The 20,540-nt window shown below is 42.2% G+C and overlaps 1 protein-coding gene across 4 annotated transcripts in view; it reads right to left on the reverse strand.

Moving 5' to 3' along the window:
• Window positions 1-1,880: 1,880 nt before the first annotated feature.
• Window positions 1,881-20,540, reverse strand: part of MMD (monocyte to macrophage differentiation associated) — a 43,849-nt gene continuing 25,189 nt past the window's right edge. For 3 of the 4 annotated variants that reach the window (XM_027808217.2, XM_027808213.2, XM_027808214.2), the window contains 6 exons: window positions 13,615-13,696; window positions 7,745-7,905; window positions 6,834-6,908; window positions 6,349-6,450; window positions 5,460-5,529; window positions 1,881-4,150 (listed from right to left, as the gene is read on the reverse strand). In XM_027808217.2, coding sequence (XP_027664018.1) covers window positions 3,950-4,150; window positions 5,460-5,529; window positions 6,349-6,450; window positions 6,834-6,908; window positions 7,745-7,905; window positions 13,615-13,696 — 691 coding nt within the window. In that variant the 3' untranslated portion in view covers window positions 1,881-3,949. Of the gene's footprint in view, window positions 4,151-5,459; window positions 5,530-6,348; window positions 6,451-6,833; window positions 6,909-7,744; window positions 7,906-13,614; window positions 13,697-19,686; window positions 19,944-20,540 lie in introns of those variants that run through there. The other variant, XM_055726122.1, reaches the window with a different exon arrangement.

A 20,540-nucleotide genomic window follows, 5' to 3' on the forward strand; every position in this document is an offset into this window, starting at 1 on the left:
CCCACACCGCGGAGCTGGCAAGCGCCCACCTTGTCATCCTGGCCGTTCTGTTGTTGACTATTTTTAACTTTAATCTTATGACACCTATTGATGGCAAAAGCAATTAGCGAGCAGAGACCAACATCCTGCATTCTTTTAAAAATAGCAAAGCACCGAGAAAGACTTAGTCAAGCACATGATGTGCACGTGACGGCCTTAGCCTCCGGAGAAATCACGTGGCTAAATACCCCAGACCTAAAGAATCGTGTAGGGGTCCTGAGCATAAGGGACACTTAAGCAAGAGGTTTAATAGAAAAAAAGAAAAAAACCTCTATGAAAAACATTAGTACCTTCTCTAACTGGTTCATTCCAGCCCGACACAAACGCATTTCACCAAGAAGCAGCTCCAAGAATGCTGACGCTGTGTGATTTACACAATTCGTGGATCAGCGTGCGGGAGCTGTTACCAGCTGTGGAACTCAGGTAAGGAACCACACTGTGACCGATGACCCACCACAGCGCCGGCCCTCAGCCTCCGCCGTGCGTCACCAGCACAGCCAGCACGGAGGAACTCCTGGCCTGGGGAACAACCAGAACACTGTGAGCGTGACGCAGGCTTGGCGCTTCCAGTCGGGGGAAAAAAACCAATAAATCAGAACAAAGCTGTGCTAAATGATGTTAAACGGAACCACCTTGTCTGTCTGCTAACACCGACACAGAATTTCGTTTTTAGAATTCTGGAAAAGCACCATAACCAACTGTTTCAAAGAGCCTGAAGCGTCCGTTTTCTACACTGTAATTCAAATAGATACAGCAAAAACCATGTTCAGACACTCAAACCTCCTTTGAAAGGACTTCATTGCTTACCTAGAACTGGAAGAGTATAATACAATATCTTAACACAATCACAATTAAGAGGGATGTGGGGAAGACATAATTAGAAAAGCAGCCCAATTTTATCACTGCTTTTGGTAGCAGAAATAAACACAAATAGTTTATCTGTGCATTCCTTGTTGCTGTTGAATTATAAAAACCCAATACAATTCGAAGAAGTGCACTCTAGAATAAATCCTTAAATGAATCCCTGCAGATAACAGAATTATTTTTCAGATGCAAACAAAATTGTATTGAAAAAATAGAACCTAGAAGTGATAAGACCAGAGGTGTCCAGTATTCAAAGTACTCGTTGCATCCTAGACATCCTCTGGATCTGCAAAACTAGGACGCACGTTATCACCGCTTCATTTAGACTCAGTGTATTTGTTGCGCTTCTAAAACCTAGAGGCACGGAAAACAGAGAAAAGCAGGTGCTTTTAAAAACATTTTGCTTCAGGAAGGCAAAGAAATTACATCTCTGCTACTGCAGCAAACCTTACCGGGAAAAGCACTGTTACTCCTGGGAGGAACCAGCCTGGAGAGCTGTAATTAGACAGGGGAGCAGGGGGGTAAAAAAAAAAAAAAAAAAAAGAAACAAAGGAAAAAGCTAATTGACATACTTGTTTTCCAGACAGAAATGCATTTTTAGTTCAGCTTGTCTGTATTTTATGCAATGATACCCCTATAGGGATAGGAGAAAAAAAAATTTAGTGTTATAAAACTGAAAAAAATTCAAAAGCCAGTATATACTACGACAATTGATCCAGAACAGCAAAAGGGAGCATAGTAAGTTCCCCAAATTCATCAAGATTTGGGCATAAATCTACTTTTTTTCCACAGCACAAACTGAGTAACTTGCATCGTGTTCTTTCCTACTGTTTTCGTTTTAAAGAGTTGACCGAGCAAGCACAAGGGTCCTTGGGTTCAACTCGATCTCTTGTGTCAGGAGCGCCAACAGTGTGAAGTCTCTCACTTTCCTGCGTAAGTGTTGGAGGGGAAAACACCAAACACTACGAATACAATGGTTTCCAAATTGCACAAAATGTTTATTGTTAGTCTAGTACATTCAATATCATATTGACTAGAATACAGTAATTCAAAATATTTTTGGCGAATTGAAATTTTTTAAAAACCATTTCAAACACTCCAAAAAGCAATGCCATGAAAAATTAACTTAAAATTAAAACATATTCAAGCAATAGTTTCACTTTTGACTACAGAAAACCTTTACATGTATTTTAGTGGTTTTAACAGTTACTGCATTTAAACAAAATATACGAACTCACAAAAAGTGGAAAATATTAAAATAGACACAATGTTAAAAAAACTGAGGCATCCAGATGTGCAAGACTGTTGTACTAGGAATTACCTGCCCAGCTGTTCCTTTTGTCCTCTCTTGGGGCAGTTAGCTAGTCTGCTGTAGTGGTGCCGTTTCTCCAACCACCTGATAACACCACACAGCAAAATTCTTCAATGCCTTGAATTTAAAGTTTGTCCCTCTTGTAAATTCTGTATACAAATATATATATTCTAAAATACGTAACCCACTGGCAAATCTAGGTGAAATATTAAATGGTACCTTGAAAAACATCCCTATCTTGCTACTTATTGTTTGCAGACAGGCAATATCCAGAACAAAATCTGAAAAAGGCAACACATTTTGGTTTTGTTTTTAAATACTGACATGAAAAACTGAGTAAATCAGAAAAAGGATAAAGTCAATCTTAATATAAGACATTCATTATGGAGTGGGACAGGATACAATTGTTGCACAAACAGTATTACAATGACTCTTCTACTTCTGGTCACTTAACGCACGTGTTCTACAATCATGACTTGCTACCACAAGTTTGGGTTTCCTGTACAGAAGGGCAGCAACACAATCAAGACCAGTCTGACTCTGTCAAGCCCCAGAATGACAAGTGACACCGTATCAGGTTCTTCAGGCTCTCCTCCCTGCAAGGCTGCGCTTGGGAAGAACCAACAACCTCGAATTCAAAGCGGTCAGCAATCGCTCTGCTCCTGCTGCTCCGACCGGGATTTCCCAACAGAACCACCCCAACAAAAGCCGCTGGGAACTGTTCTGGTGGCAGGTTTAAATCCCTTCGAAAATCCAAGCTTAGTATCACAGCACTACTAGGTGTACGCGTACTCTGGAGAAATAAGCGGCGCTCTGGTTTGGACAGGGGGTGTTAGCTGTCCCCTTCCACTGCCAGCTCCGCCAGCCCGCTTTCATCCAGGCTGCTGCCTAGCTGGGCAGCACGGAGCAGAACTGGGAATCTTGAGGAGAAAAATCACATCGCCTACCTCTCTTAAAGCACTTAATTTCCATCACTGATAAAGCCAAATTAAGGTGCTGTTTAAGTGGTACTACAGATGAGCAGAATACTGTCATGTTAAAACTCAGCAGAATCACATTTAGGTTTTAGTCTGTAAAAGTGGTTATTACAATTACACCTGTAATACAACCTTTGGAAGAGGTACAATGTTTGCTTGTCAGTACAGTGTGTGGAATGTAACCATTTCTTGCAAGATTTTGCAACATGAGTAACTGCATAGATGACAGTTGTGTGTTTTCAGTTCAATAAATGTACTTCCCAAGTTTACAAAAAACACAAAAAGTTTCTATAAAAGTCTTATTATACCAAGATAATGGGTGGTAAAAGTAGATTATTTGTCCGATTCATGTTTAATAAATGAGTAGTGGAAAGGCGATAGAAACCAATTTCAAATCAAAAGAGATTTTTGCTATTGCACTGACTTCACCCTTTGAATCACTAATTTAGAAAAATTCACGTAGTTAAAAATTGTAAAACTAAACTAGAATACAAAATTTATTTGTAAACATCAGGTAGCCAGTTCTACTAACATGGAATGGACTCTTGGTACTGCAGTACAGTATCTTGATTATTTACAGCACTTGCCATACGATGGGCAATTGCAGGACACATACAACATCAGTTCACAGTAACTGTGTTCAGAGAACTACCAACGTCAGTGCAGTTTTTCTGTGCAATTGTCCAATTTCCCCGAATTCCTTAGGTCAAATAATACTGTTACAGAGGCCAAGTGCAGATTACTTTGCGTGTATCAATCATAAGTGACGAATTATGTCTGCAGGACTTCTGTAAAGGTACTTCCAAATGGCATAGTAATGAACAGCAGCTGCTGTGGCCACAAAGAGGTGCCAGATGGCATGGGCAAATGGAATGACTCCATCGCTCTTGAAGAACACCACACCCAGACAATATATCAAGCCTCCCCAGGCAACCTCCTGAAGTCCATCGGTGTTGCTCTGTCAATTAACAAGGAAAGATTAGAACTGTGGTATAAAGGAGGGAAAGGTATTTTAGGTACAAAATAGCAAGTGCCTTCCGCCCCAAGAGAAGAAAGCTGGCTGTCGGAACTTCAAGCATCTTGGATTTGACAGACAGACAAGTGAGAAAAATCAGTATATTTATATTATACTTTGTGACTATATAATAATATATTTATAGAATATCTCGCAATAGCACTGTAGAGGTAACAGCAGGATAACTCAAGAATTGAGACAAATTTGATGCTTTGCTTCATGCTCATGAACAGAGCAGACAAACATGCAGAAAAAGAAAACCACAGCACCGTGTGCAAGCGTTGAGTTTAATGCAACTCCCACTGGCTGGATGAAACACCTGGCAAGGTTTTGGCATAGCAGAGCATTCACATGGACAGTTAAGGCATTATCTTCTAGATGTGCCAGATTTGTATCAGCAGCAGACAGGGTTATTCAAAGTTATTCAAAACGTGTAACTATAAGTAAACAATAAAGTTTTGAGTTGGACAAGATGGTGTAGATGCTTTACAAATGCACCAAGAAGCTTTTTCTTAATAAAACCCGAAAAACCCAAAAGCACCAGTTGCTGAGAGATCAAGTATCCCAGATATGGTGCGTCAGTTTGATACAGTTCAACTGCTTCTCAGCTTTTAAATTTTCCCCTGCTTCACTAACAAAAAAAGCCTCTAGTAAGAGACAAAATACTCTAGCTTTGTTGCCCCTGAGTAATTTTGAAAGGGGCAAGAGTCAATTTACTTCTCCCATCTTGGTCCAGACCACAGCATTAATTGATTTCCAGAGAGCTCTTACACATACCAAGAGAAAAGACAACGTGCTATCAGAAATCCACTCCGCTGCTATAAAGAAAAAGCTTCTTTCCCAACTTGTAAGTGAATAAGTGGGCATTAAGTTCATAAACAGTAAAATCTAGAAATATTCCTCAACAGGTTAAAGGTACTTCACATCTGTATCATTTTTACTCAAACGGAAGTAATTGAATTGTTACGTCCAACATCCTTTCAGAAGTGAGGGTCTTCAGAAGTGAGGTCCGGGACCTAAGCTCTTTTCATCTGGACCCTGTGGCCCAGATTCAACAAACCGAGGTAGCATTTCATTGACATGTAAATCATAAACCCTAAATATAAATGACTATATTTGGTTCTTCTGCAGAGAACATTTACAATTATGGCGGACTAAAATCTTTTCAGATGAAAGATAGCTGCAGTGGAACTTAAGCTAGTTATAAAAGGAAAGTCTGCATGTTTGTAATGTTAATAGTCACATTCCTTACCATGGATGTCACTACCAGAGCAGGAGAAAATCCCATCGCTAAATAGAAAAAGAGTTCAACGATCTTATACCTAAAAAGGAACAATTTGAGTCATCTAAGGAGGTGTACAAGAGGATGAACATTTCCGTCAATAGTAACAAAATATTTCAGGTTTTATGTTAGCATGGGTCCATTAAACTATTCAAAAAGCTTTCTGTGCAGATAAGTAACCAATGTTTTATAACATAAACAAAGCTAGCCTTTTATCTCTGCATTGTACAGCTGCAGGTAATACCTTGCTCTCTAAATACTGCCTAAATGCATGCATTTGCATTAAGTACTAGTGAGAATAAAACATTGAGACAACTTATTTTCTTATTTAACAAGAACCTCAGTAGCTCATTGCCAAAACAAAAAAGTTGGTTCTTGCTTGCTCCCTGAGGATATGAAAGCAGGCTCAAGAATTCATATCTGAAACTCAGGGACTTGCACTCCAAAACAAAACCAAGAAGGTAGCAGGAGTCAATATGCATCGGTATCTATAAACAATATAATGTTGCAATATTGTATTATTACCTAACGCTACATAAATCAGGGGCATAAGAAACTCATAATTTCAACTGCTTTCTTACCCTACCCACTCTCACCCCTGCTTTGTTGTAGCAAAAGTTAAAATTTTAGAAGTGGATACTTCCCTCCCAGTCCTTTAAGAGAAGACAATAATATAGCCTAAAGACATGTTATTACAGGGCAAATATAATTATCTTCTGACAAGACCTAAGTCTGCATCACTCTCATCATGTATTTCCACTTTTCAATGTGTGAAAGGCTGGATAAGAACCCTCAGAAAGCAAGAAAGCCCACACCTTTTAATTTCAGTTTAAAGTTAAATGCAAATAATAATTCTTACTTTTCATGGTAGAGAAACACATAAATGGTTCCTCCAGCAGCCATCAGCCAGATAAACCAACGCATGTGAGATGCCAGAGGTCCGAGCTCACGTAGATTTAACCTGGAGGTACAAAGATTTAAACAGACAAAAGTCACAAATGAATGGACCAAACCGACACAAGACTAGTAGGGTTTGATAAAAATAAATATTTAGAGCTGTAAAGTTAGGCATGATGCAGGGAGAAGACACTTGGGACATTCTATATCCAGACAGGTAGAAAGTGCGTTTGCATTGATGTAAGGGAGGCATAAACTGGGGTATGTGGAATATAAACTCCATCCTGCTGTTTTCTAACATTACTTTCAGCAAATCCCAGGGGATTACGTTGTGATGCATTTTGCAATGCATTTAAGAAGACACCTATAGATTTTGGAAAGTCACAATGATAAAACATTTACATTGGAAAAAGCTTTAGTTTTGAAACTGCACTTCAGATTTCTTACCACGGTGCGTATGATGCTGCAATAAAGACATAGATCATCATTCTGTCACACATGTGAAAGCAATGCTCCATTGTCCTAGTAAGAGAGAGAAGAAGTCACCAAGACAGATTTTGGAAAGGTTTTTTTATCATTTCAGTTTCCTGACACACTTTGGGATTACTTTGGGGAAATACCATCAGCTCCATAACCTCTTAAAACCATCTGGAAGACTGTCCAGCTGACTTTAGCTTCAGGAAGTCACACGCAAGACACGCAGGAGATGAGCACTCCTCCGCTCCTCTCCCCTTCTCTCCCCCTGCATCCTGCTCTCCAGCAAGCAGGCTGAAAGCTGTCACCTTAACTCTGCCTCATCCAAAACCCGTTACCATTCAGCGACTACTAGTACAATTCAGTTTATGGCCCAGAATTATAGACGGGTCATAATGGGACCAAAAAGTAAAATAAAATTTAAAAATAACAAATCAAATCGCATCTTAGTTCTGCTATTGCTGCCTTGCTCCCAAGGAGGCTTTCTGCTAGTTAGCTGTGTGTCGTATTTTAATTCCCTTGGCAAACTCCATGTTCCCTAAAATATCTGAGCACACCATAGTCCCAGACAATGTTCTGACTTCTGCAGTGGGATTATAGCCACTATGCAGTTAGATTGTGTTTTTCCCATTTCATCTTATGGATTAAGAGACACTAGGGCCTAGAAAAACACATATTTTCTTTGTGAAAAAGCAGCAGACATTAGAGTTCATTTGTATTCTGAGCCTGGCTCACTATTTCTTCCAACAGAATCAAGAGTGTTTTCTTCGTGATTCAGTACAAGGTACCACTCCAACCTTCTGTAAAATTATGTTTTTGACCAAGAAACACAATGGAAAAACATCACAGAACATGAAAATAAAACATACATCTTATAGCAATACCTTAAGTGACTCTTTTTCCAAGAAACGATATGAAATACTGTGGAGACAATGAAGAGGGCGCAGAGCCCCATGCCATACATCCATGCTGTTATCTTTTCCCATCGATCATCAGACAGCCGGTGGAGAAGGGCACTACCCACGATCGCGGGAACAATAAGGAACTAAGAAAACAAAAGGCCACTGTTAAGTCTTCCCTGGCAGCCAGCGTAGTACCATCCACAGCACCGCACCAGTGGGGCAGATAAAGTTCCCTTCCAGGCCCTATGCTGTGCCTTAAGATATTAATTTGTTCACGTGAACTGTAAATAAGTTTCACAGGTTAAATTCTCGGTAGTTTAACCCAAGCCTCACATGATAAAACAACAAAGCTAGGAACAAATAATGTTTAAACAAAACTGGCAACTCTGCTTTGCATTACAGGTTTGATAGCTGGGACTATCTAGCTGGGCCAGCCTGCACTGCCCGCGCCCTTTCCCTACCTACAGACTGGAAGAAACTGGGGCTCTGATCACAATTATAGTGCAGAAGATGCAGAGTATACCAAATGAATCTGAGAAGTAGTTAGTTAATCCAGAGATTTAAAAAAAAAAAAAAAGTGGCTTTTACTTTAGGCTTTTGAAGTACATCAACTGTAGCTCCATTCCTTCCTTTTTTTAGCTACATTTCCTTCCTTTTTGCAAAATTTAGTACATTTATGCCAAAAGCTGCAAAGTCATGGAAATGAAAAGTATGGTATTCCTATATCCACAGCATTTGGACAGAGGTGAAAACACTTTCCAGGTCTTGTAACAAGCCTAGGGAAGTTGACCTCATGCACTCTGAGGCCAAAAATAGCCTGCCAGCCTGGCTTCTCATTTATCACAAACCATAAATTTCCATACACATATCCCGGACAGCCCCCACGTTCAAGAAAGGTTCAAGTGTTTCACTCCTCAGGAGACCAGTCACGCCTGTTTTCCACATATGACATGCAGTTCAAAGTGCAGCTGAAGCCCTTGAGACAGCAAGGAACTGATGAGATGTGGCAGTTGGGTCATTCAGTTTTTCCAGGGACAGGAAGATACTGATCTCCAGAAACCGTTTTTCAGCAGTTTCTTTAAGCTGTGCAGACATGCTGTACCCACGGTCATCAGTTTCCTTCCCAATTTCTAGTGCAAATTTCAGTTTTGACTAAACTTGACAGAGAAGTAAAAGGTTTCAGAGATTATGTACCCACAAGTATCATCAACCCAAGTGCTAGGTAAAATAGCAAATCCCTGCAAATCCCCTGCTCAAAGCCTGAGCATGAACTGCTCAGAGATTCTGCCTGGAGCTCTGATTGATACCATTTTATAGGTAGGAAGACCTCTCTGGAAACTAGATTTAGATATTACACTGAACAACTTGTCTTTCCTACACAGATATCCCAGCCTTTTACCAGTCTACTAAAGTATTTCACAAATTAAGATATGATACGTAATACTCAAATGGGCCAACACAAGAGTTTCATACCAATCACTTTTCCCAGTAGTTATTGTATGTGAAGTTATAGGGTTAAATTAAACAAACAATTTTCTTATCACCTCTTTCTTTGTACCTTCAGAATGAAGAATACAGCCATGACTGAGCACATGAATGAAGACCTGAATTCATTGCTTTTCTGCCTTGTCAAGGCTCTGAAGAACAATCCTAATTCTCACAGGGAAGAGCGCTATACTACCATGAGAAGGATTTACTGTGTTTTCTAAGTATTCTATTCGGGAACACTTTCCCTCTGTGCCTGATATGCTTCGTGGGAACAGTTAGACTAAACAAGAGATGTTTTATTACTATTTCTGACCAAAAATAGCTAAAGACAAAATCCAGAAATGATACCCTGCTGTTCCAGCCAACTGGATAAAAGTTCTTTAGCTACTAATGCCATAACAGATAACATACCATACAAAAGACTTCATTATATCTAAGCTCCATCTTACAAAAGAAATATAACACTGTAGTCAACAAAACTAGGCAGATTTTCCCATGTTCATTTGAAAACAATCTCTAGCCCAAAAACTGTGTTTTAATCTTCAGAATGGAGAAGCAATCAACTAGTCCTTTAAAAGGAGGGCTGTTTAGCAAAAAATTAGTCAAAGAATCAGAACTAATAGAATGAGTGTGATTGTGCCATGTCAGTTTACAGCAATGACATAGCATTTCTAACTTGCCAGCATTCCTAGCAAAAAAGCTAGCTAGGAGTCACAAAAAGCTTTGCTTATTTCATCATGAAGCACTACTCTTCCCAACAGATATCATCAAACCCAGCAACTTAATGTACTGTGAACAAACCCAGAACCATGATATTCCATCTTACTAATTGTAGCACCTTCATTAATAGTTGCTAAATCAGAAATGGGGCTGAGAGAGATCTACAGAACAAGACAGCAGGCAACTTAGTTTCACTAAGTTTTCTAGAAAAATGCCAGAACAAAATTAGAGCATGAAGTTACAAAACCCTCTGCGATAAGGAGGAAGACAAAAGATAAAAATCTATTTATTTACAGTTATAGGCAGGAATCTTTAAGAAAAGACATGGGCACAACCCTTGTGTGATGTATTTTGGGAAACAATGCCTACAGTCACAAACAGTGCCCACTGCAAAAGCCTTAAGGCACAAAGATGCATGCTGAAACAACTTATCTGCCACACTTCAGGGAAATTGTACTCTCTGGTTACTAACTTATGGCAAATCATCTGCTATCTTCTATCTATCTAAGGTTGCTTAGGATACTGGTACGTTGGTCAGTATTTTATCTGTGTTCTTCCCATATTTCTGCAGACAATCTCTCCTGCAGAGAGGTTAAAAAAATCTGTTAAAAATTTTGCTTTTGTATGTAACATTCACGCCAAGTTACATTATTTTCTTTGTACGCAAGGCTACGCACGTCATATAGTCGGCAACAATGGCTTTTGATGCACAAGCCGCTGTAGCAAAGCATGGCGTTATTGTTCCAATTTCACGTGCCTTTCATCGAGAGGGAAACACTGACAGCATGAAGATGGTCCCAACGCTTCCTCTTTGGAAAGGAGGACAATGGAAAGATCAACAAATCAGCCAAAATTGCATGTGACACTTAGAGGGAACCAGGAAGGGCCGTGTCCACCTCCAGCTGCCTGCTCCAGGAGCGCAGTCCTGAAGCCAAGTACGGTGCCTCCCTGCTCACCAGTTTTTTCAAGGAAGGAGACGAGCGCTGTGCAGTGGGAAGCTTACTGGGAACATCGGTTGTGCAACCCAGAGCGCAGAGGAACTGCTAATATCAGCCAGGTGGAACAGAGACATTTTCATCTTAAGAGCCCTTCTGAAATTTTGATGACCCCTACTTCCATGCTCAAACAGCCTGCTAAATGCTCCAAGCCTCATTTTTTAAATATTTATACCTCTCTCTTTTTTTTCCATGCACTGCACAAACCATGACTGGAACAGAGAGACTATAACTTATTTTAAGAACAGTTCCTCCTTTTAAGCCAGTTGGAAGAAACTTTTAGAGCAGTACAAAGCAAGCCGTGTCTAAATTCTGAGGGTTTCATACAACACAGTATCTTTTCTCTGATAAGCCTTACGTACATCAGAAGTTTCATGATGAAAGAGCCATCCCTCCCCTTAGATTTAGCTTACCTCACAAGTTAAATTCTTACAACTCCTCCTTCTCTCATATACTGTTTCCTTCCTGTTCTTCTAAACACAGAGAGCAGTCTTTTCTGTCCCTGTATTCAACTTTTTAGCTGCCCTTCCTAACTCCTAGCGTCTAAGGACAAGTCAGTGCTTCATTTAAAGCTAAAAAGAAACCCAAGACATTTTAAATAGCCTTACTAGTTATAAATTTGAAAATACCTTACTATGGTACACAAAGTTACCTTCAAAGTACTGTAACAAAAAGCTACACATGGGATTCTGTATCTCCAGTTATTGCTGGGTTTAGGGTTTTGTTTTTTCTTTTTTTTTTTTTCCTTTTAAATACCTGCCTAAACTGACTACTGCATATTTTTAAGTCAAAAAACAGATGGGATACCTACAGCAGAGTACAGCCACGCTCGTAAAATTCAAGTTGACTGCTTCCTGAATTATGAATAAAGCTTTGGAAAAAATGCATGGAGAACCATTGCTAAACTCTGTTTTGTAGAAATTATATCAATGTCTAATTGAAAACTCATACTGTAATCAAGTGGCAAAGACTCAACCACTCGACCATCTACCATTTAGTAAAATGGTCTGTAACACACAGAAGCAAGTGCGTCCCCCCAGCTGCTTCTGTATAATCCACTCTGCTTTCCCAGATCAGATTTCTATTTCAAGGCTTTAAAGTTTAATAAAAAAATATTTATTGCATACAATTTTATTTAATAAGTAACAATCCCTCTTTTATACTACACTTTATTTTCTTCCAAAGGGTATGTTAATATTGTATATCTCCAAGCTGTTAACAGTTCATGATAGGTTTTAGCACGTAGCTTGACTGTTCTGAAAGTAATAAGAGAGCTTCCCCAGAACCTGTAGAACACCACAAAATACTGATATGACATCCTGGCTGTAACCCACTGCTAACAGGCAGGAATCAGACATGCCTGTTTTTCAATTAGATGAATGCTAGAACTGCTAAGGAGTACAGCAGCTTCTGCCAGATATTTTGAAATCTAACTTTTTGGCCAGAGTAAATAAGATTTGTACAAGGATTATGAGATAAACTACATATTTGTGCTAACTAACAGCATGTTGCTTCATTCTCTAGACAAATAAGCATATATTTACATAATGCTGTACATGAGAGCCTTGACTTAAAAACACATAAACTTCAGTTAGCTTTTCTATATGTAAACCTAGGTGATTCTGTTTTTACCAGCAACAATGAGCTGTATGTTGGTTATTTATAAAATATACACAAAGGATCCTTAAGAACAGAGCTCCTTCTAAAACTGAAGAGTCCCATGCGCTACCCTGAGCATTCGTATCTGTAGCTTACTTGGAAACACTGGAGATAAGAGACTGAGGACAAAGTCAAACATACTTCAGATGTTTGGAGTTAAACAAGGGATTGAGGAAAAGCACAAGCTGATATTATAAAAGGGCAAATGCTATCTTAAAAAACACACACACATATTTTTAAGTCCTTTTCAAAGTGCCAGACAGCAAATTAAACTTCCCAATCACTACGAGAGAGAGAGAGAGAGAGAAGGGACTGCTTGCTTTATTTTGTATATATCATATATTCAAATCTAGTACAGGGCCTTACATTATGAAAATAAGGACAGACTAGGATTTTTAGTACGGCTGTCAGCATCGTTAGTGCATCTTTCAAAATAGCAGATTTGTCAAAGAATCAATTTGTAGATATAAAGTATCAGAACTAAGTCATTCCAGCTCTTCTAGCTGATACCCACATGATGGTCTTATGAAGCCTTCCACTTCTAACAGGAATAAATCTTTCCTATACTTGCAGTATACAATTTGCAAAATATTACGTCAGCATAGCACTGGGAAATCTGCCTTGCAAGGCTGACTAGTATAGGCCTACTTTCACTTTACCGTAGTCATCCTTTGACTGGGACAGAAGAAAACCATCTAGTTGAAGACATGTAACTTAAACTTAGGTGAAAAGGAATCTTAAGAAGCGTCTGGAGCTTCTAGAGATCCAGAACCGGGACTAGTGATTACCAACTATCTAATTAATGTTACATTTTCTAGCCTGTTATAGCTGAAGCTTATACACCAAAACCCACAGAGGCTTCAAATACGAATACGCTTGGGCAAAGGTAAGCACTGAGCCATCCAAACCCACAAAAATTTACTGAAGCATTTGGTTCGAGGGGGGGGAGGGGGGGGGCGGGGAAGAAAAAAGAAAAAAAGAAGTACTTACTGCATGTGTGTAACAGTTAGCAGCATGCTCATAGCAAGTGGGTTTGTAGCGGCTGTTTGCTGGAGCTGGGTGGTTCATGAACCTGTAGAACAATTAAGAGATATTTTTAGGAAAGTTAACAAACCATCTCTTTTGGGTGTCACAAAGGAGTACCTCCAGCCTAGTAGTATGAAAAATTATAAGTACAGACATGTTAAAAGTAACTGTTAATTAAATTTTAAGTCCTCCCATATAAGGTCTCGTAACAGAAACATGTTAGATAAAACTCTGTGACTGTCTGTCACAGTGGATGGTTATCTTTAACCAAGACTCTGCACATAGAAGTCAGACTGCCTCTTTTCCGACAGCTTGGTTGGATGAAGAATGAACTATTTCCTATTTAAGTTACCTAATACGGACACAAATTACTCCAGAAATATGGACTTCATCATAGCTGCCAAGGTTACTCTTCTTTTAAGAAGTTCTTGAAACTATAGCAATATTCCAGTTCTATAACACCTTGGAATAAACCAACTTGAACGTTGGCTTTTCAGTTCCTATAGCGAGCAATATTTGTGTTTGAAGCATTAGGTGGCTCAGTTTTTCTTTGAGGCTAATCCTATCTTCTGTCTGTACCTAAGACCCAAGCTACACAGGGATGAAAGGAGACTCTAACGGTTCACTCCAAAGCAGCAAAGTTTCAAGAAGCTTTACATAGACATTCTGCCTTTTCCTCCAAGAATTTTCAAACACTACCTAACAAACAATCACAACAAACAGTCTTTTCAAGCCAAGTGAAATATAATAAAAAAATCTGAGAAAGTTTTGGAATAACCTGCCAGTACTAATGTTGCTTTTAAAATTTCTAAAAAAACCAAACACTGGAGTTGTTTCTGTGAAACCTCACAAATTCAAATCTGTGTATAAAATCCTCTGAAAGACAGCACATTATTTGTATGTAACCAGACAGTCATGAACTACTCCAGCTACAGTACCATGTATGTTATCCCAGCACAGCCTACTATCATTCAAAAGCAATTCTCTTTCACTAATAAACTCCAGTTTACTCCAGACTATTATAAAACTATGCATTGACCGTTAGTCAGGTATCCAACAAGCCAGGAACAGCTTCACAACAAATACAGAACATGTCTGTATGTTTCAGAACCGAGAGCAGCTTTGTTGGCTAGATTTACATAAAGGGCTTGTTAGACAAACTGTGGTCCTCTCCCATGTCCCTCCTGGTTTAAGTCAAAATCAGTCCTATTTTTATGACATCCATAAAATACTGGGTGATCTCAAAGCAGGGAAAACCAACCAACAAAACCCTACCAGAAGCTCATAGCCTGAGTAAGCAGTTCCAGATTTCTGGGATACAAGACACTTGGCTCTCCTGACTGATTTATTAAATGATTTATAAACAATTTTTTTTCTAACCTCATATTTGAGGATGTAACAACAATGATAAAACAGTGTCATGACCTCTCTCCAAATTGTGGCAGTTTCAAAAAATAGTTTCAACTGTTACTGATACACAGGACAAGAAAAACGTGAACATCATTCACAGACACCAAGTATAAATGGTTGTTAGCAAATTAGTAACTCCACAGGAGTTAATATATTGTTAAAAAATGGCAATTCTTTTGTCAGTGACAAATGACTCCTTGCTCTCATCTCCAAGAGCTTAACGACACTGTAGTCATATACACGGGCTCACAGAACATTTAGAAAATTATTTTGTTGCCCAGTACGTACAGGTCTTCAACAGCTGCTGGAGACCATCTCTGCATCCTCTAAAGATGGAACATTCAGCTTACTCAGTTCTGCTTCCAAGTTAGGAAAACATTTAAAAATAAAAGCATCTGTTGGCTCAGCTAAGTGACCAGGATTAGACTGCCCTTGCCCAGCTCCGTAAATTAAAAATAATGGGAAACCTTTCAGTGATTACATCTAGAATATTACTACATTTCTCCAAAGGCCATGGTGGTACGTTGGAAGTCTCACAAGAAGTCAAAAATTAAAAAAACCAAACAACAAACCACCAACAAACAAAAAAATATAGAACCAAAAGGTACAAGCTTATCCTCAGTATTAGCTTTATAATTTCAGTAGTTCCAAATTTCTAGATCAGATATTATTATCATCTAAAAATCTATAAATAATTGAAGGTAGACCGCTAATGGGACCTTCTGTTATTCAGCAAAGCACTACTTTTAATTATTTATTTTTTGTTTTTTACTTTTAATTTATAGTTATTTAGTAGAAAAGGTATCTGATCTTTCTAAAGCAGAGCCTGGGGTAACGTTAGATTTTTGACAGAATTATGAACAAACACATAAAAAGAGTCAATTTATTATTAGGTCCTCTTCTTCTCACTAATTTAAAGACAGTTTCATTAGCATTAAAACAGAATATAAACACATTAACAAAGCTATCCTTTTTCTGTTATCTAGACAAAGAGTTGTGGTTTTTTTTCTCCCTTTGTGCCAGCACAGGAATGATGCAAGCATTCGTTCATCTGCATGGCAACTTCAGGCTGAGAAAACAGACAAGCATCCGGTTTCCGAAAACTTCACGTTTCCAAAACTTTTTTAAACTGTTTTTTCTTAAAAAATTCTGATGATTTAAATTAAAACAACAAAAACGGTTAGCAACGTGGCTGTTGGACAGAAAGCTTTACAGGACTCCCACAATAGCTGAAACTCACTTTTCTTCCACCAGAGAGAGTCCCAGCAGAACACCACCCTTAGCAACGCTTCACCCCCCTTCACTGACATGTTTACACTAATAACGCCACCACTAGCGTGTTCTGGCAGGGGAGGAAGAGTTAGGACCTTCCAGAAAAGGATCTCGCAGCAGCCCAGCACCTACCTTTGCTGCACACTGGCCATACCTGCACCTCTCCTCTCTGAAAGGTACCTGCAACATGCGGCAAGACCCAGCGAGCAGACGCTGGAGCACATTTGCTCAGGTCACTACTCACAGAGAACGTTTTCAGCAGAGCAAAGCTTCACTTACTTCCCTATGCCTTTTGATAACACTATTCGTAAACGTTGATCAGCAACAACTTTAGAGGAAGGGTCATTTAAAAAGTGGTTGATGAGGGCACTAATTCCAGCCAATGCTTCTCTTGAGTTTGCTTCATTTCCAGTTTGACAGTTCGTGTTTAATGTCTTAAGAAACAGACCTGAAGTTTGAAAATAGCTGCTTTGTGATACTACACTGAAGTACTCATCAAACCCAGGAAAAATTATTCTGACACATGCTGTTGCAAGTCAGTCCTATACTCCTGTAGCTATATATGCATACATCGCAGTATGAAGGCAGAAGAACCTGGCTGCAGACTTACAGTCCAGAGGCAGAAACTGCTCTGTTCTTTCTCAGAGAGAAATAAATAAATAATCCCCACATCACCACCAACAACGGACACTTTTTGTTTTCTGCCACGTGAATACAGCAACACAGGGACATTGTTCTTCCTCCTAACTATGGGTCAAGTTTGCCTCTTCTGAAAAAGATAATTGTGAGGAATATAATCTCACCTTCTTAAAAGTGGAAACCCAATATACAGCATTCAGATGCTGTTTACTCCTATAAATAAAGGCTCTCTGTAACACAACCATTAAGGTTATTAGCAAATACAGGACAGCCTGATAAGCTCCCACTGAAGAGGGCTACAGTTTACAGGAAACATCTTTTAAGCGAAGCCTTTTGATTCTCCAATAAATCCCTAATGTAGTCTTTAACAGAAGCAGTACGAAACCAGAGCCATTTAATCAGGGAATATGCAGCATTATCTCACAAGAACCCATAAATACTTCTCCATTTAAGATACTGACAATCAGTGATTGCTAAGATAAAATATTTACTCCCTCAATATCAGAATATGAATTTTCTGAAATTTCATTTCATTTCACAGTAGACTAACAACTACTCGTAGCCAGCCACAAGTGCACAATGCTTTTGCACTGAAGAGGCATGCGTTCATTTTCACAATTTAAATGCATTCTTAAAGCCCTAGATCTACTTGAAGCCAAGGAAATCCAAGCTTCATAATTTCACAGTACACAACCAACCTTCTCTGATGAGCACATTCCCAGTATAAGTGGAAAAGGGGTATTAAGAAAGACATACGGCAATTTAAAACAAGAGGGAAGAAATTCTTATCTCCCCCTTTACACTACTTGAACTTTGATCTTGCAACACGTCAAATATTTACAATGTTAAACATACGTACTGATCCATTCTTTGTGAGACACCCCTAATCTCAAGTCCCGATTCATTTCCAAGGAGTAGATGCTTTATGTTTCGTAGTGATTCCAGAATTAAGAGACCACAGTATTTGGGAGAGAAAGCAGGAGGAAAATCTGAGGGCTCTTAATGCTTTGTCTTTGCACATAAGCCCAGCTTAGAAAAATAAATTCTAAAATCCCAAATCCATGGCAGATATCTGTATGGCATTTGTCTGGTATCACAGCAAGCTCATATACCCCAAACTGCAGAAGAAAAAAAAAAGCACTCTTTAAACCTTGCCTTATTCTGGATTCCCATCTGCTGAATGAATTATTCTTTCAAGCATGAATTAAAATGTCAGTAAAAACAGCAAGCACTGATAATAGCCTCAGAGATCTGGATTTTTTAGTCTTTTCAGGAAGTACGCTGCCTTTATTCAGCTCAAAAGGCCTCATACTTCCTTTCACCAGCTCAAAAGTTCATTACCCCTTTTTGCATCTTTTTTTTCTCTGTGCTTTCCAGCAGCAGGAGAGGCCGTTCAGACCTAGTAAGACACAGTGTATGAGAAACTGCAACCAGGTGGAGATAACTCCACAAAACCAGCAGTGGCATACATTAAATGGGGTTACATATTTAGATACTGAAGCAATTTTAATGTTATCTCATCTCTTTGTTCTCAAGAGGAAAAACAAAGGAAACCACAAGCAGGTCAAAATAGATCAGCAATGTATTTTCATGATGACTGTTTAGGTAAAATTTTGAAGAGGAATGAATAGGTTTATAAAAGCTTGCTTTCCTTGCCCAAACTTTCAGATATTTCCCCTTGATGAATTCAGTCCATTTGGTTAAAAATAGAGCCATATTCCTCCGGCCCAGGCACCTTCCTTCCTGGATTAGAACATACCTAGCTGTGGTTTGTAACTGTTCGTAGAATCTTCGCTATCACTGAAGAGCTGAGCCAGAGAAATGACTGGGATGAGTACAGCAGCAGGGCACTTATGGGGAAATAACAGTGCCGTCACCCGCTGCGGGAAGGTGCGCGTACTTACACGGTACTGGAGATAAAATGAAATCTGCAATTCTCGGGGAATCCCTGAAGCCGTGGCAGCGTGCCCGCTCAGCATGGCAGGGGCCCCTCTGCACCCCGCTGGCCTCGCAGCCGCCTCAGCCCCCCGGCCAGCGCCAGAGGCCAAACCTGAGGTGAGGGGGGAGCGCACAGCACCCCCTGACCCCCCCAGATTTCTCTTTTGCTCCTCTTTGGGTTTTACTCCCCCGCTAACCCTCAGAGGCAGGCTGGCGGCGGGCGCAGGGCACCTGCTGAGGGAAGCCGCAGCAGAAGCCGGGCTGGCCCTCAACACTCACCGGCCCCGCGCCTGGCCTTTGTGCCACCCAGCACCTGAAGCCACATCCGTACGGGTGTGCCCGACCCCCCGCACCGGGCCGCTGCCCCCCGCCGCCGGCAGCGCCCACCGCCCGCACCGGGGCTGCGCGGGGGCACGGCCCGGCCCTGCGGCGGGCAGAGGCGGCTCGGCACGGCGCGGCTCGGGAGCCACAGGTCGGGGCGGGGGTGGGACACACGGCCGGGTGCGTGGCCCTTCATCCACGTAAAGCGATGGGGAAGGAAGAGAAAATTAAACCCACGAAGGCCACGCGGAGCCCCCCTCACGCCCTGCCCTCCCCGCCCGCCACCGGCCCTCGGCCCCGGGGAGGGCGACCGGCGCCTCAGCAGCGGGGACCGGCGGGTACCCCCACCCCAGCCCCCACGCCCGCCCGGCCGTCAGGGGAGCGGGCGGCAGGCCGGGGATCCCAGCCCTCAGGGCGGCCCGGGGTGGGGTGAGGGGTCCCCGGGGGCGACCTCACCTCCTGAACCTCTCCTGGAGCCGCCGCATGGATCCGGGCCGCCCGCCCCAGCCGGGCGGCGGGCGGGGGGTCGGGCCGGGAGGCTGCGGGCGGCTCCTGAGGCGGCGAGGGCCGGGGTCCGGGCCCTCATTGGCGTGCGAGCGGCCGCGGCGCGCAGCGACGGCCGGCGCCGTCCGTCGGTGAGGCGCGGGAGCCGGGCGGGCGGCTGCGGGCGGGCGGCCGCTTTAACCGGCCTCTCGGCTGCTCTCGGCCCGCCCGGCCGCGCTTCCCTCCGCCCCGGCCCGCCCACAGCGGCCGCCCCCGGCGCGGCAATGGCGGGAGGGCGCGGGGCCGATGGCGGCGGGGGGCGGCCCTGGGGGGCGCAGCGCTGCGGCGGGCAGCGGGGGGCCGGAGCCGCGGCCTGGCGGCGGGGTCGCGCCGGGGGCGGCCCAGGCTGAGCCGGGCTCCCAGCGCCGGGCCGGGAAGCAGCAGCGGGGGGTGCTGAGGGCTCCCCCCGGCCGGGGCCGCGCTCCCAGCCCTGGCAGGGCCGGCCGCGATATCACCGCACCGAGGGACGGGGGCAAAGTCTCGCCGCATCCACCCCCCCGGGACACGCGGGGGCCGGGAGATCTCATCTCGCCTCAGGCTTGGCCTGGGGGGGGGGGGGGGGGGGGGGGGGGGGAAGGCTGAACCCCCACCGGCTGACACCCCCCACCGGGGCGCTGGGCTCCTGCTGCGGCACAGGCCCGGCTGTGCCCCGGGGCCTGGCACGGCATGGCCCAGCATGGCTAGGCACGGCAGGGCACAAGGCTCCTCCAGCAAAGACGCAGCTCTGCTGTCGCATAAAGTCGCGCGTGGAATAATTTACTCTGCTC

The sequence above is a fragment of the Falco cherrug genome, chromosome 1 (genome assembly GCF_023634085.1).
Source record: "Falco cherrug isolate bFalChe1 chromosome 1, bFalChe1.pri, whole genome shotgun sequence".
In the NCBI taxonomy this organism is placed as follows: domain Eukaryota; kingdom Metazoa; phylum Chordata; class Aves; order Falconiformes; family Falconidae; genus Falco; species Falco cherrug.